The 14,642-nt window shown below is 41.0% G+C and overlaps 1 protein-coding gene across 3 annotated transcripts in view; it reads right to left on the minus strand.

Moving 5' to 3' along the window:
* Window positions 1–14,642, minus strand: part of pcdh15b (protocadherin-related 15b) — a 1,538,224-nt gene that overhangs the window by 15,640 nt on the left and 1,507,942 nt on the right. For 2 of the 3 annotated variants that reach the window (XM_087999065.1, XM_087999064.1), the window contains 3 exons: window positions 3,271–3,292; window positions 3,075–3,113; window positions 2,801–2,874 (listed from right to left, as the gene is read on the minus strand). In XM_087999065.1, coding sequence (XP_087855191.1) covers window positions 2,801–2,874; window positions 3,075–3,113; window positions 3,271–3,292 — 135 coding nt within the window. The remainder of the gene's footprint in view (window positions 1–2,800; window positions 2,875–3,074; window positions 3,114–3,270; window positions 3,293–14,642) is intronic. The other variant, XM_087999066.1, reaches the window with a different exon arrangement.

Raw genomic sequence — 14,642 nt, forward strand, 5'->3', positions numbered from 1 at the left:
AGCATAATTATTTTTTCACCCTTGTATATTCTGTTTCTTCTCATTATCAATGCAGGTTAGCCATGTTAAAATGAAAGTCAACATAAATGGAACTTATGTGATAGGTATTTATTCACAGTCTGGGCATGGGAGTTGGATTCCCCATGGTTATGGTCTGCTGGTATGCAAGAATGGTTATTGAATTCTTCTTGAGCAGCAAACTATTCAAAATGCATAATTCAGGTATCAAAAAGTTCAACTTGCCCTCCTTCAGTCACCTTGAAGCAGAGAAGAATTCCACTGCGTGTTGCAATGGGGAAAAATAAATGAAGACAGGTATGTATATGCTGAGCAGCAGCAGACACTGCATTTGCTAGCAGCTATAGGTGGTTACTGATCTCAATCCTAATTGTTATCACCCATGTGAATTTACAAAGTGCAGTTACTGAATGTTGACTGGAGGTTTTCAACAATCTGATGCCTTTCTCTTGTTTGAGATAAAGTTGGTAAGGAAGTTCATTTTGGATGTCCACATGATTCAATTTTTGGGCAGATCTTAACATTGATATCAATTCTACTCAAACGTAACTCATAAATATGTAAGTGGAAGTCCTAAGGCACTTGTATAGCCCTGATGGCAATTATAGTTATTTTTAATAAACTAGTTCAGGTGTGTTGGTGACACATCTCTGGAGCAGATGGTGCTTGAACCTGGGCCTCTTGGCTCAGAGATAGGGACACTACTACGAGAGACCACAGAATATTTTCTGGATTCAATTTTCACCATCTGCTGTGGAGAGATTCAAACCCCAGAACATTACCCTTGAGATTATGGATGACTAGTCCAGTGACAATACCACTGCACTACCACCCCCTCACCTCTGATTACAATTATGAAACGGTTCTAGATGAGTGTGTGCCTATCTATTGCTAGCATAACACCTGCTATAGGCTGCAAAGCTAAATGTGTGTTTCTAATGAATAGATGTTTTTTTGTGGGGTTAGGAAGACCTTTAATGTCTGTTCTTAGGCTCAACTCCAAAACACACTGGAACCTCAGCACCATACCCTCTGCTCATGGGCTCCACCTACCCTGTTGGATACATGTAGATCGCTGATGGGCCTGAATCCTGCATTCTGCAGCACAGAGAAAGACAGAAAATAGAAGCAGCAACAGCAGACCCGTCAACCCTTTGAGCCTGCCCTGCTATTCAATGTGAACAGAGTTGATCATCCAACTCCGTATCCTATTCCCACTTTCTCTCCATATCCTTTGATCCCTTTAGCCCCCAAGGAAGCTACCTAACTCCTTCTTGAAAACACTTTGGCCTTAACTGTGCAATCAGTGGAGATGCCAGGTGACATGGCAGATTTCTGTCAGAACAACAGTCACCTTAGACATCATGAGCTTGAGGACAGACAGACAGGAAAGTGGCTCTTGATACACAAACATATGATTCAGGACTGGAATTAGGTCATTTCGCCCTCACAGTCTGACTAGACCTTTAATAAGGCCATTCTGATCTGATTGTAACCTCAAATCCAGATTTCCACCTTCCTCTAATAACCTTTCATCCCCTTGCTTAACAAGAATCTATCTGCCTCAGCCTGAAAAATATTCAAGGGCTCTGCTTCCAGTGCTGTTTCAGGAAGAGATTTCCAAAGACTCACGACTCTCTTGAGAGAAAATATGTAGCCTGATCTTTGTTTTAAATGGGCTGCCCATGATTTTATTTTTAAACAGTGACCCCCTTGTGTAAGATTTTCCCCTCCTTCCTTATCTGAGAAGACAAGTGGCTGGCCTAGCTCCCATTCTTTGAAGGTCTCGTCCCACCAGTGAACAGTGCAAAGTCCAAAATCACAACACTGAAAACCTTATCCAGTGATTGCTTTTCCGGTGCAGCCCAGCCCAGACTTCAGAAGAGTGCTCAATGATTGCATGGACAGCACTGTAGTGCAGTTTGATATCCGTCTATGAGTGGATGAACTGAAATCATTATCCATGTCTTCTGGACATCCACCTTTGTCAGCCACAAGCCAGACCTGGCAATGCTGCTGGAAATAAACCTTCGAGGAGCCTGGGAACTGTGGCTGTGGCACCTCACAAAATAATGGGCATCCACTTGCAGGATTTGTTGCCTCTGATGACAATGCACTGGGGCTGGACCAGCAGTTATTGCCAATCCCTAATTTCCCAGAGGGCAGTTAAGAGTCAACCACATTGCTGTGGGTTTGAAATCACATGTAGGCCAAACCAGGTAAGTATGACAGATTTCCTTCCCTAAAGAACATTAGCAAACCAGATGAGTTTTTCTGACAATCAACAATGGTTTCATGGTCACCATTAGACCCTTAATTCCAGATTCTCTGTTGAAATCAAATTTCACTATCGGCCATGGTGAGATTTGAACCCAGGTGCCCAGAACATTGTTTGGGTCTCTGGATTAATCGTCCAGTGATAATACCACTAGATCATTGCTTCCCAACTAAACGTGTCTCTGAAAACTGAGTAAGTCAAGCAGTAGTTTGCCCAAAGTGCCTGGCCTTCCTTCCAGGTGAGTAGAGAGCTATTTGTGGTTGAAAATCCTTTTTATTTCTCTGGACACTGCCACTAAGCAAAAGTCATAATTGGAAAATTAAGATAAGAAAATGATGGCTTAATTTAAAACAGTTGGTTTTGATTAGTAATGGCTCTGCTTTATATTCATTCTGAATTAGAAGCATCAAATGTTCCTTTCCTAATCTCTCTTGGTAGGGGTTTTGTGAAGACAAACTTGATATGTCGTTAAAAATGTTGAAAGCTTCACTCAGGAAGGCTTACCCAGGTTCGTAATTGTAGTAATCCTGTGCATAGTAGTCCTGGCCAGGATCAATTCCTGACTCCATGGAGAGTTCCTGCCATTCAGATAAAACACATAATGAGTATTTGTGCTCATGTGTGACTGAGTTAATCTTTTGTTATCACTAACCACAAATGCACATCAAGAGCGGACAAGCGATTGAAAAAGTTGACATTCTGAGTGCAGAGAAATATACATCTGCAAATTTGTGAGAAGGTTGTGATGAATTATTAACACACAGATAAACTATTGTACCTCAGGTCTAAGCAGCGAGGGCCTCAGTAATTGCTGTTGCTGGAAAACAGTTGTAAGAAAGAAAAGAACAAAGAGGAGGAGGTGGTAAAAAGAGGTAAATAGTGGAAATCTTTGGTCACGTTTTAAGCATCAGATATCTGAAGTAGTCGGACACGCAAAAAGATTAACCATCAGCAAAAATATGTGGGATTCTTACCTCCTGTTGTCCATATCCCCTCCTGTAAAGAATTGCATATAAATAACAAATTTTAAAATGCAATCAAAATTTAATTTGAAACCATTAAACAGATAATAATGTTATTAACAGCTATTAACTTATAGCATTAACATTGCAGTTTAACCTTTAACATCACTAATATATCAATGCAGTATTTGCAATGTAATAGCAATTATCATGTCTTCATTCAGGCTAAGAGAATAGTTCAATGGGGGCATTAACATGCATTTGATATAAGTAGCTCTATCACATTGAAACTACACAACTAATATGATAACTATCATTCGTTATACATTCAAAACAATTAAAAGCTGTATTTATTTTCCAAACATAAAGTTAAACGCTAAATATTTTACCAGGAAAACCTAATTTAAAAGAATATTGACAAAATCTTGATTTGTGTTCTAAGAATCCAGTATTACTGTAATAGAATTATTTAATGTAGTTGACATATGAGAATACCATAGAACATAAAACAGTACAACACAGCGACAGGCCCTTCAGCCCATGATGTTTGCCAAACATGATACCAAGTTAAACTAATCCCTTCTGCCTGCCCCATGGTCCATTTCCCTCCATTCCTTGCTTATTCATCTGTGAAGCATCAAATGTTCCATTTCTAACCTCTCTTGGTAGGGTTTTGTGAAGGCAAACTTGATATTTCTTATAAATGTTGAAAGCTTCACACAGGAGGGCTTACTGAGGTTTATCACCACATGTAAGTTCTCTTCCAAGCCACACACCATCTTAATTTGTAACTGCATAGCCCTTCCTTGACTGTCACTGGACCAAAATCATTAGAACTGCCTTCCTAACAACACAGAATTGCAGTGATTCAGGAAGGCACCTCATTACTATCTAGTTACGGACAATTAAAAGTGGGCAATAAATACCAGCCATCCCAGTAACATTCCCAGTGAATTAAAAAATACATGCACTTTTAATGAAAAACTGCTTTTAGTTGTTTTCATATATGAGATCCAGTTGTTCTTTTGAACTGCACTCACTTTGTAGGGACTACAGTCATGATATATAATAAAACATTTTATCCAAGAATCTATTCAAGTGCTGAAAGTAGTCTTAGATGGTCAACCATGACAAATAAACATAAAATAGGTGTGATTTATATCCTTATAGAGTTAAAAATCACACAACTCCAGGTTATAGTCCAACAAGGCTGTTTGGAAGTCCAAGATCTTGGTGCATTGCTCCTTCATCAGGTAGCTAGCGGGGCAGGATCATAGGACACAGAATTTATAGTAAAAAATTAAAGTGTCATACAACTAATGCAACATATTGAACAGTGGTCAAGGACATTCGGCCTCGGATCTTCGGGTGACCGTCCTCCAAGGCAGACTTCGGGATATGCAGAGCCAGAGGCTGATAGCCAAGTTTGGTATCCACTAGGGTGGCCTCAACTGGGATCCTGGGTTCATTTCATACTACAGGTGACCCCACTACTCTATATACACATAATCACACTCATGTCGACTCTGTCTCAGACACACACATACACCCCCACACTCTCACTCATGCGCATCCCTTCTCACAGGTATGTGCTCTGTTACACTTGCGCGCGCGCACACACACACATACATACATATTCTGTTTTGTTCAAAAAGCACACAATCTGTAGGCAGTTAGTCCATGTGAAATTTTATAATTTCCTACTTTGGAAATAGAACTGGTCTGAACTCAAGATTGGAATACTCACAGCTCTAACCTCACCCCATTAATGCATTGTCTGAGCAGAGATGTCACTTTTTCTTAATAAAACCTTAGGAAATCTCAGGAATGTGACTTGAAAGAAGTTGTGGGATTTACATATTAATGAGTCAAAACTTGCATCCCCATTGTAAGCGATTAAAGACTTAACAGCAATCTAGGTTTGTTCAATATGTCACATCATTTGTATGACACTTTGATCTTTTAGGATAAATTCTGTGTCATATGACCCTGCTCCACTAGCTACCTGACGAAGGAGCACTGCCCCAAAAGCTTGTACTTCTAAATAAACCTGTTGGGCTATAACCTGGTGTTGTGTAATTTTTAACTTTGTCCCCCACCCCAATCCAGCACCTGCACCTCTACATCATATCCGTAGATATGCACTTGATTTCTGTGGAAAACAAAGTGTCCCACTTTAGAAATGAAATAAGCTTAGTTCATTTCTAAGAACAATCTCACATCAGGCTGAATATCTTAGCTTGTGAGTGGTGAAAGACATAATGTGTAGTGCTATCTACCAAACAAAAGAAACACAACATCTTGGGAAATCATAACTCACAAAAATCTTAGTTACATTCCGTAATTAACTACAGTTATTCACATTTAAAAGGGAGAGAGAAGTGGGCGGCACGGTGGCACAGTGGTTAGCACTGCTGCCTCACAGCGCCGGAGACCTGGGTTCAATTCCCGCCTCAGGCGACTGACTGTGTGGAGTTTGCACGTTCTCCCCGTGTCTGCACGGGTTTCCTCCGGGTGCTCCGGTTTCCTCCCACAGTCCAAAGATGTGCAGGTCAGGTTAATTTGCCATGCTAAATTGCCCGTAGTGTTAGGTAAGGGGCAAATGTAGGGGTATGGGTGGGTTGCACTTCGGCTGGTCGGTGTGGATTTGTTGGGCCGAAGGGCCTGTTTCCACACTGTAATGTAATCTAAATCTAATCTAAGAAAAGTGCAAAGTATTTCAGGAAAAACATTTGCATCCACTAGGGAGAAATGGAAAGGCATGATTGATGATTTATTGTCATGAATAAAGTCACAATCTGCGTAGGCTAAAAATTAGAATTCAGTGCCAGCATATGATGATCAAAAGTAAATTACTTCAATTGTCCTCTGATGTGAAAGTAATGAGGAATTAATATGTAGATTTATCAAGAGGGATAATTTGAGGTTTACAAAAGGCTACTTAATATTATCTTGCATCTGGCATCTCCAAACAGTGATGCACATAATTTGTTTGCAAGGCTAAAGCAGACAATTTTATTATGTTAACCAATGCACAAAGCTTTAAGGATATGTTAATGGTTACATACTGATACTTAATTAGTTAATCAGCTTTTAACCCTTCTACTGCCAAGAGGCAAACAAATGTTTTGTGTGAGTTAGAAAATACAGCTCAAATGATTATCTTTAGAATTCAATACAGAATTAGTGCTTTTAAAAACAATGCACAGTTGTTAATCCTTTGGTAAAGATTATTTTTAACTGAAGATTAAGCATTGTGCCCTAGATGTTTCAAAGCTGGGAATGGGATCATATCACACTTTCACTACAATTTTCAGCAAGTTAGAATGAAATAACAGAATTAAACAAACCAATAAGATATCTGGTGCTTAGTTTTCTTTGTGTCAAACTTTCTATCCTTACCTACTCTCTTCTTGAAGAAAAATTGAAAAGGCTTGAAAACTGGAACATTGAAAACACGGAAAATTGGGAAGCAGTGATTTGATGAAGTGGAGATAAAATCTGGATGGAAGAGTGTCAGGAGCAATATTAGACCTAAGTCATAGACACTTACATCATGGTGCTTCAGTCCAACTTGTGCACACCGACCAACTTTCCCAAACGAAATATGATGCCTCAGTCGTTAGCATAGCTGCCTCACAGTGTCAGGGACTCAGCTTTGATTCACATTCTCTCCGTGTCTGCGTGGGTTTCCTCCGGGTGCTCCAGTTTCCTCCCACAGTCCAAAGGTGTGCAGGTTAGGTGAATTGGCCATGCTAAAGTGCCCATAGTGTTCAGTGATGTGTGGGTTAGGTGCATTAGTCATGGATAAATATAGAGCAACAGGGTTGGGGAATGGATCTGGGATGGTTACTCTTCGTAGGGGTTCAGTATAGTGTTGCTGGGCCAAATGGCTTGTTTCCACACTGTAGAGATTCTATAAACGAGTGTTTCATCCGTATCTCTCTAAACCTTTCCTATTCATGTACCTGTCCAAATGTCTTTTAATATTGTAAGTGTACCTGCATCCATCACTTCATTTGGCAGTTCATTTCACATACAAACCACCCTCTATGTGAAAAGTTGCCCTTCAAGTCCCTTTTAAATCTTTCCCTTCTCACCTTAAAAATATGCCCTCTAGTTTTGAACTCCCCTATCCCAGGGAAAAGACCTTTGCTATTTGCCTTATCTATGCCCCTCATGATTTCATAAACCTCGTTAAGGTCATCCCTCAACCCTCAACACTCCAGTGGAAAAAGTCTAAGCCTATCCAGCCTCTTCCTACAACTCAAACCCTCTAGTCCTAGCAACATTTTGGTAAACTTTTTCTGAACCATCTTCAATTTCATAACAACCTTCCAATGGGGAAGAGGGTTGTTGTGGTTGGCAGTAGCTGCAGAACTATACACAGTACTCCATAAGTGTGCAACAGTACTCTATAAGTCCTGTACAACTTCAAATGATGTCCCAACCCCTATACTCAATGGTGGGAGCAATTAAGGGAAGTGTGCTAAACACATTCTTCATGACCATGTCAATCTGTGATGCAACTTTCAATGAACTATGTACTTGAACTCCTCGGTCTCTCTGTTTGACAACATCACCCAGGGCCCTACCATTAACTGTATTTCTCTTGCCTTTGTTTGTTTTACCAACATGCAATATTTCACATTTATCCATTAAACTCCATCTCCCACTCCTCAGCTATTGGCCCTATTGATCAAGATTCCTTCATAATCTTAGATAACCTTTCTCACTGTCATCTATATCACCAATTTTGGTGTCATCCACAAAGTTACTAATGAAGGCTCCTAAATTCTCATCCAAATCAATTACATAAATTATAAAAAGGGGACCCTGCACTGATCCCTGTGGAACAGGCCTCTAGTCCAAGAAACAAACATCCACTACCACCCTCTGTCTCCTATCGTCAAGCTAATTTTGTATCCAATGGGCAAGCTCTTCCTGAATCCTATTTGATCTAACTTTAGTCATTCGCCTACCATGCAGAACCTTGTCATAGGCTTTACTAAAGTCCAAGTAGGCAATATCTATCATTCTGCCCTTATCAATCTTTTTAGTTATGTTCTCAAAATGCTTAATCAAATTTGTGAAACATGATTTCCCACACACAAAGCCATGTGGACTATCCCTAATCAGTTCTTGCCCCACCAAATGCATGTAAATTCAATCTCTCAGAATCCCCTCCAACAATTTACCCACTACTGATGTCAGACTCACCAGTTCATAATTCCCAGTGTTCTCTTTATTGTCTTCCTTAAATAAAAGCACAATATTAGCCCCCTCTAGTCCTCTGGCACTTCACCTGTGGCTCTAGATGATACAAGTATTACCTAGGGGCCTCACAACATCTTCCCTAACTTCCCACAATATCCTGGATACACTTGATCATGTCCCAGTGATTTATCCACCTTTATGTTTTTGAGACCTCCAGCACCTCCCATTCTGTAATGTGGACTGTTTACAAGACATCAGTATTAATTTCCCCGAGTTCCCCCACCTCTTTCTTTCTCCAATGTAAAACTGATGCAAAATATTCATTTAGTATCTCTCCCAACTCCTGTTTTTCCACATGTAGATGACCTTGTTGATGTTTAAGGGGCCCTATTCTCTCTTTAGTTGTTCTTTTTCCCTTAATATATTTGTAGAATCTCGTTGGATTATCCTTAACCTTTTCTGCAAAGGCTATCTAATCTCCGCTTTTGCCCTCCTGATTTTCATCTTATGAATGCCCCCACACCCCTTACACTCTTCAAGAGATTCACCTGATGGCAGCTGTCTACACCTAACATATGACTTCTTCTTGTTCTTGACTAGAGCTTCAATACCTTTTATTCGTCAATTTTTCCCAACTCTTACCAGTCTCACCCTTCACTTAAACAGGAACATGATGCCTCTGAACTCTCGTTATCTTACTTTTGAAAGCCTCCAACTTGCCAGTCATCCCTTTCCCTGTGAACAGTCCACTCTAATCAACTTTTGAAAGTTCCTGTCTCATACCGTTAAAATTTCCCTTACTCCAATTAAGTATTTTAACTTTTATTCAAGGATTATACTTTTCCATTACTATTTTAAAACTAACAGAATCATGTTCGTTGGCCCAAAAGTGCTTCCCCATTAACACTGCAGTCACTTGCCCTGACTTATTTCCCAAGAGAAGATCAAATTGCCCTCCATCTCTAGTAGGTGTATTGCATATTGATAAATAAAATTTTCTTGAACGTATTTAACAAATTCCTCACCATCCAAATTCTTAAAACTATGGCAGTCCCGTAGTTTGGAAAGTTAAAATCCCCCACTATTATTACCCAATTCTATTGACTCTGTCTACGCTTCCCACTGTCTTAGGAAAGCAGCCAACATAATCAAAGACCCCAGAGAAAGTGAGGTCTGCAGACCTTTCTCATCCTGTTATACTCTCTTCCATTGGGCAGAAGACACAAAAGTTTGAAAACATGTAACAACAGATTTAAGAACAGCTTCTTCCCCACTGTTATGAATTGACCTCTCATATTAGATATAAACTTTCTCTACACCTTCTCTGCAGCTGTAATGCTACATTCTGTGTTCTGTTCTATTACCCTGATGTACCTAAGGTATGATTTGTCTGGTTAGCACACAATGCAATACTTTTCCCCTGTATCTCAACATTTGTGACAATGATTAATAATAAATCAAATAAGTCAAAAACATCTCCCCCTATCTCCCACACTTGCTTCCGTTCATATCCTTTTGAGAGCATCTAACCTCCGGAACATTGAGCTGCCAATTCTCTCCCTCCTTCAGCCATGTTTCTGTAATAGGTACCTACCATTGTTTTGAAGCTGGGAAAGGATAGGTTTGCATTGAAAGAGGTGCAAACAGTCTAGATTTGATAATTCAGATACTAGGAGGGGGGGGGGAAGATTTAGATGACGTCCTTGGAACTTAGAAACGCAGCCATGTTAAAAACTATCCTGACAATAATGGGGAAGGTCAGACTTTCAAGATAATCAGATAATACGAGAATGTGCATCAGCTTCAATAACTTTTGATGCATTGGTAGTTTTCTCTTGTATAAGATTCACAGAAGAAGTGGAAAATAAATGAAACTGCTAGAAGTAGCAAAGGAGGAGCTATAGTTGGGGAGTTAGAAATGCTGCCAAAATGTCGATTCAAAAATGGATTTTAGGAAGGTTTTAAAATAAATAGAAAAATTAAGAAGTCTAATATACGTAAGGATGAGGAGGAAGGTGCCATTGGCGTTGTTTCTAGGGATGAATCAATGGGAGGCAGATGCACAACAGGCCACTGTGCATGAAGTATAAATTATGGGAGGGTTTATAAGGTTGGAGAATATTACAGAGGTAAGGTAGGGAAAGACAATGAAGACATTTGAAGGGGATGAAAATTTAATGTGTTGACAGAGTGACAGCAGCAAAAGTATCATGGCGAATGGAGGGCCAACAGAGATGGGTTTGAATGTTAGAAAATTAGTAAAGAGTATTTTCCGCAGAGTTTAGGAGAAGGATACTGTCACTGTGAATGTACACTTGCACTGTTAACATGCTCATACTTCTACCCTTTCCTTATGTCACATTCTTTCTTTTCTTTCCTTCAGAATCTGCCCAGTCTCCAACATCAAAGGGTGGCCCCACAAGACACACTTTTCACCACCTCTGGGGGAAATAGCCACGCATCCCTCAGAGGATGCACAAGCAAGGCTGTCTCCTATATCTTCCACCAGCCCAGTTACTAATACCTCGGGATGTATTTTAGCTGGATTAGAGTTGGGAGCAACTGCTTCTGACCACACCACTGCTTATTTCTGCAGTGAGGTAAGGATTAAGAAAGTCCCCATGTCACTGGCACTTGGTAGATTACCAGGGGTGCTCTCCTGCGATTGGCAATTAACAGCTTCGTTTAAGAAGACACAAGAGCAGTGGGCAGGTCTGTTAGAGGCACTGCGTAAGCTCACAAGGATATTAGAGGTACCATGCTGTCTCTGGCATGTTTGGCTGCCTCCATGGACAGGTTACCTGCTGCCATAGACAGCCAGGTCTAGCACTTTCAGGATCTACCGGATCAATGCACAGACTTGTGCTCTGTGATTCAGCTACTAGTGCTCCACAATGCAGGACTATAAACTCACTTAAGGTGCCCCTTCCTTACAAGGAGACAAAGCAATGCCAGTGGGCACACAACTGGAGGAGATACCACACTCAGGCCCCCTCAGAAGTGTCCACTCATGACACTCCAGAGGAGGCGAAAGTGGGTACTGCAGGTGTTAGAGATTAGAGTGATGCTGGAAAAGCACAGCAGGTCAGGCAGCATCTGAGGAGCAGGAAAATTGACGTTTTGGGCAAAAGCCCTTCATCAGCCCTTTCCTCATGGTGGGCTTTTGCCTGAAATGTTGATTTTCTTGCCTCGGATGCTGCCTGACCTGCTGTGTTTTTCCGGCACTACTCTAACTCTGACACTCCAGAGGAGGCCAGGATCTCTACCTCCACTCTGCCTGTCACCCTTAGCCCTTTGGGAGTTTAAGCCTTGGGAGGGGGGGTGCACCTGCATCTGGCAGGACTCACTCAGCACACTTGGACTCTGTAGCTGCAAACACCCCATGGAAAACTCCAAGGGCCAACAGGCTCCACAATAGGGCAAACCCTACCATACCTGCACACCATGGGATTGCATCAAGGGATAGTGGCATAGAAAGGAAGCAGATGACCTCAATTGTAAAAGTGTTCTTAAAGCTGTATGGGCAAATGTCATACTTGCTGCAATGACAAGAATTAACATACAGAGCCGTCCTTTGTACAGCAGAATGTTTTATGGTCTAAGTGTCTGATTGCCAGATGACTGCCGACAAGTGTGACAACCATTTTGGCTTTGTGTTTGCATTAAACAGCAAAAGCAGAAGGACTGTGAGCCTTTAGGCTTGTGGGGGGTGACGGCAAGGTATGACAGAGATGCTGTGAGCATCTAAGCGGGCACAATATGAGTGAGTCAGAAGAGAGCGAGTGAGATGCCCTGAGTTGCCTTGTCCAAACCACGATTTGGGTACCTGCCCCTGTGCCGAGTGTATAATGAAAGTTGCTCGTGCACTTCCAAGTGCAAAATTAAAGTGCAGAATACCGCATGAATGTGAATTGGAGATTGCCACGATGATTCAGTGAGGCCAGAACATGTCTGATGTCAACACCCATGAGTGGGGGCTGCAAACCTACAGGGCAATCTGATATATCGGGGACTGTTGCCCAAGATGGAAGGCTGGAGGAGCCAAGCAGTGAGTTAATATTGCCAGGTAGCTGCTCTGACTTTCATGTCAGGAATTATCAGAGCCTAGATTCTATCCAGTTAAAAATCAAACAACACCAGCTTATAGTCCAACCTGGTGTTGTGTGACTTTTAACTTTGTCCACCGCAGTCCAACACCAGCACCTCCACATCATAGTTCTATCCAGCAGTAGAGATAATGGGTAAATGCATACAAATGAGGCGAGACTAGTTAATCATGAGATGCTAGTACATGCAAATGATTGCAAACAGGCCCATTGCTACTCACTTGTGAGATTCTGATCTCACTATTCAACACTTAGTTGGAAAATCAAACTTGTTGCGCTCAATGTCCTCATTGCTGATCTCATCCTATTTTCCCAAATTTCTTGCCGATGCCCATGTCATTCAGGGGATGGAAATGTTCTACCAAGGACGTTACTGTGAATGGAGGGTTTGCTTTATAAAGAGAGGCTGGATAGTCTGGGACTACTTTCAAGGAGCATAGGAGGTTGAGGGGTGAACTTATCATGAGAGGCATAGATAAGGTGAAAGGCAGGTGTCTTTTCCCTAGGCTGGGGAAGTTATAAACTAGGGGGGTATATTTTTAACATTAGAGAAGAAAGATCTTAAAAAAAGACATGGGGACAATTAGGAAGTGGTGCATATGGGAACAGTTATGATGTTTAAAAGACATTTAGAAAAGTACATGAATAAGAAATGTTTGGACCAAGTGCAGGCAAGTGGGACTATTTTAGTTTGGAATAATGGTTGGATGGATTCGTTGGACCAAAGGATGTATGACTCTATAACTAAGGAAATAGAGTTTGTAATGCAAGGACTGAAGTTCAAGAGATGCAATCTTTCTTCTAGTGAACCCTAACAGTTTTTGAGGAAAGAGCAAGAACTTGCATTTATATCTTAGTTTTCCACATCATCATGATGCCCTAAACTGCTTTTCAGTGTATTCATTGTAGTGACTGTTATTATTAGCCACACTGTTTATTGCAAAGTCCTACATGTAGCAAAGGAAATGATGAATTCATTTCAACCATAGCAATGTCATTAACAAGAGGAACATTGCTCAGAAAACCGTGAAAACCTGTCACTGGATTAAAATGTAAACTCTGTTTACTCCTCACAGATGCTGCCAGACCTGCTGTGAGTTCCTGTTGCGATCTCTGTTCAGCTTCATGGAAACTCCCTGTTTTTATGGAATTACAAATTACACCTTTTACATCCAACAAAGACAAACAAACAGAAGCTTAGTTTGACACAAAAGCAAAAATACCACTGATGCTGCAAATTCAAAAGGCAAACAGAAAATGTTGGAAAAATTAGCAGATCAGGGAGCATTTGTGGAGAGAAATAAAACAAAGGCCAATCTTCCAAGGAATGGGAATCACCGTCAGATTGCTGCTCTTATTTGATGGAGCTCCACATTTCTAGCTAAATCCTAGCCTCGTCAGAATTGTGGAGTAATCTTCCATCAGGGAGTTTCTTTGTAGCACAGGATTGTGTGTATAAGACTAGTCTCTTCCACGTTTTAAAGCATGACCTGTTGTGTTCAGGCATTTTAATTTTGTAGCTCATTAAAAAAAGCTTTGGGACATGTAAGCAGCTTTTCAGTGTATTAATGAGTGAGTGAGAGTGTGACTGAAGTGAATAGGTAAAATAGGTAGGATGACAGGGTGTGTAGGGGGTAAAATGGGATGGCACAGAGGTAGCTTCGGTATGTTGGCTAGATGGTGAGGTCAGGAGTCAGCAGAGTCAGATGTTTGAGGTTGTCAGAGGGTTAAGTATCGAGGTTGGAAAGTCAGCGGGAATCTGGGATGGGGTTGGAGGGGGGAAAGATAGGGTGATCATTGCATAGCTACCGAGGAGTCAAATATTGTTTTAATCTGTCTTATATTTCCTGGGATACAAGGCAGTTAAGTAAATCGATCTCTCCCAAGTCTCCAACTCCTCTATGTTAGAAACAACCGCTCATGATTCCAGTAAGCTGGGGTATTGCTCTTCATAAAGGTAAACTTTCCAGGCAATTCCTGCAGAGTCAGATGGTTAGGATTGCCTAAGGGCTCTTTCAGTTTATGACCATGTGGAGACCCAAAGAGCTGGGTCAAAATTTA

Source organism: Chiloscyllium plagiosum, unplaced genomic scaffold, assembly GCF_037043375.1.
Source record: "Chiloscyllium plagiosum isolate Xiang-an unplaced genomic scaffold, Cpla_swu_hap1 HiC_scaffold_22, whole genome shotgun sequence".
Lineage (NCBI taxonomy): Eukaryota > Metazoa > Chordata > Chondrichthyes > Orectolobiformes > Hemiscylliidae > Chiloscyllium > Chiloscyllium plagiosum.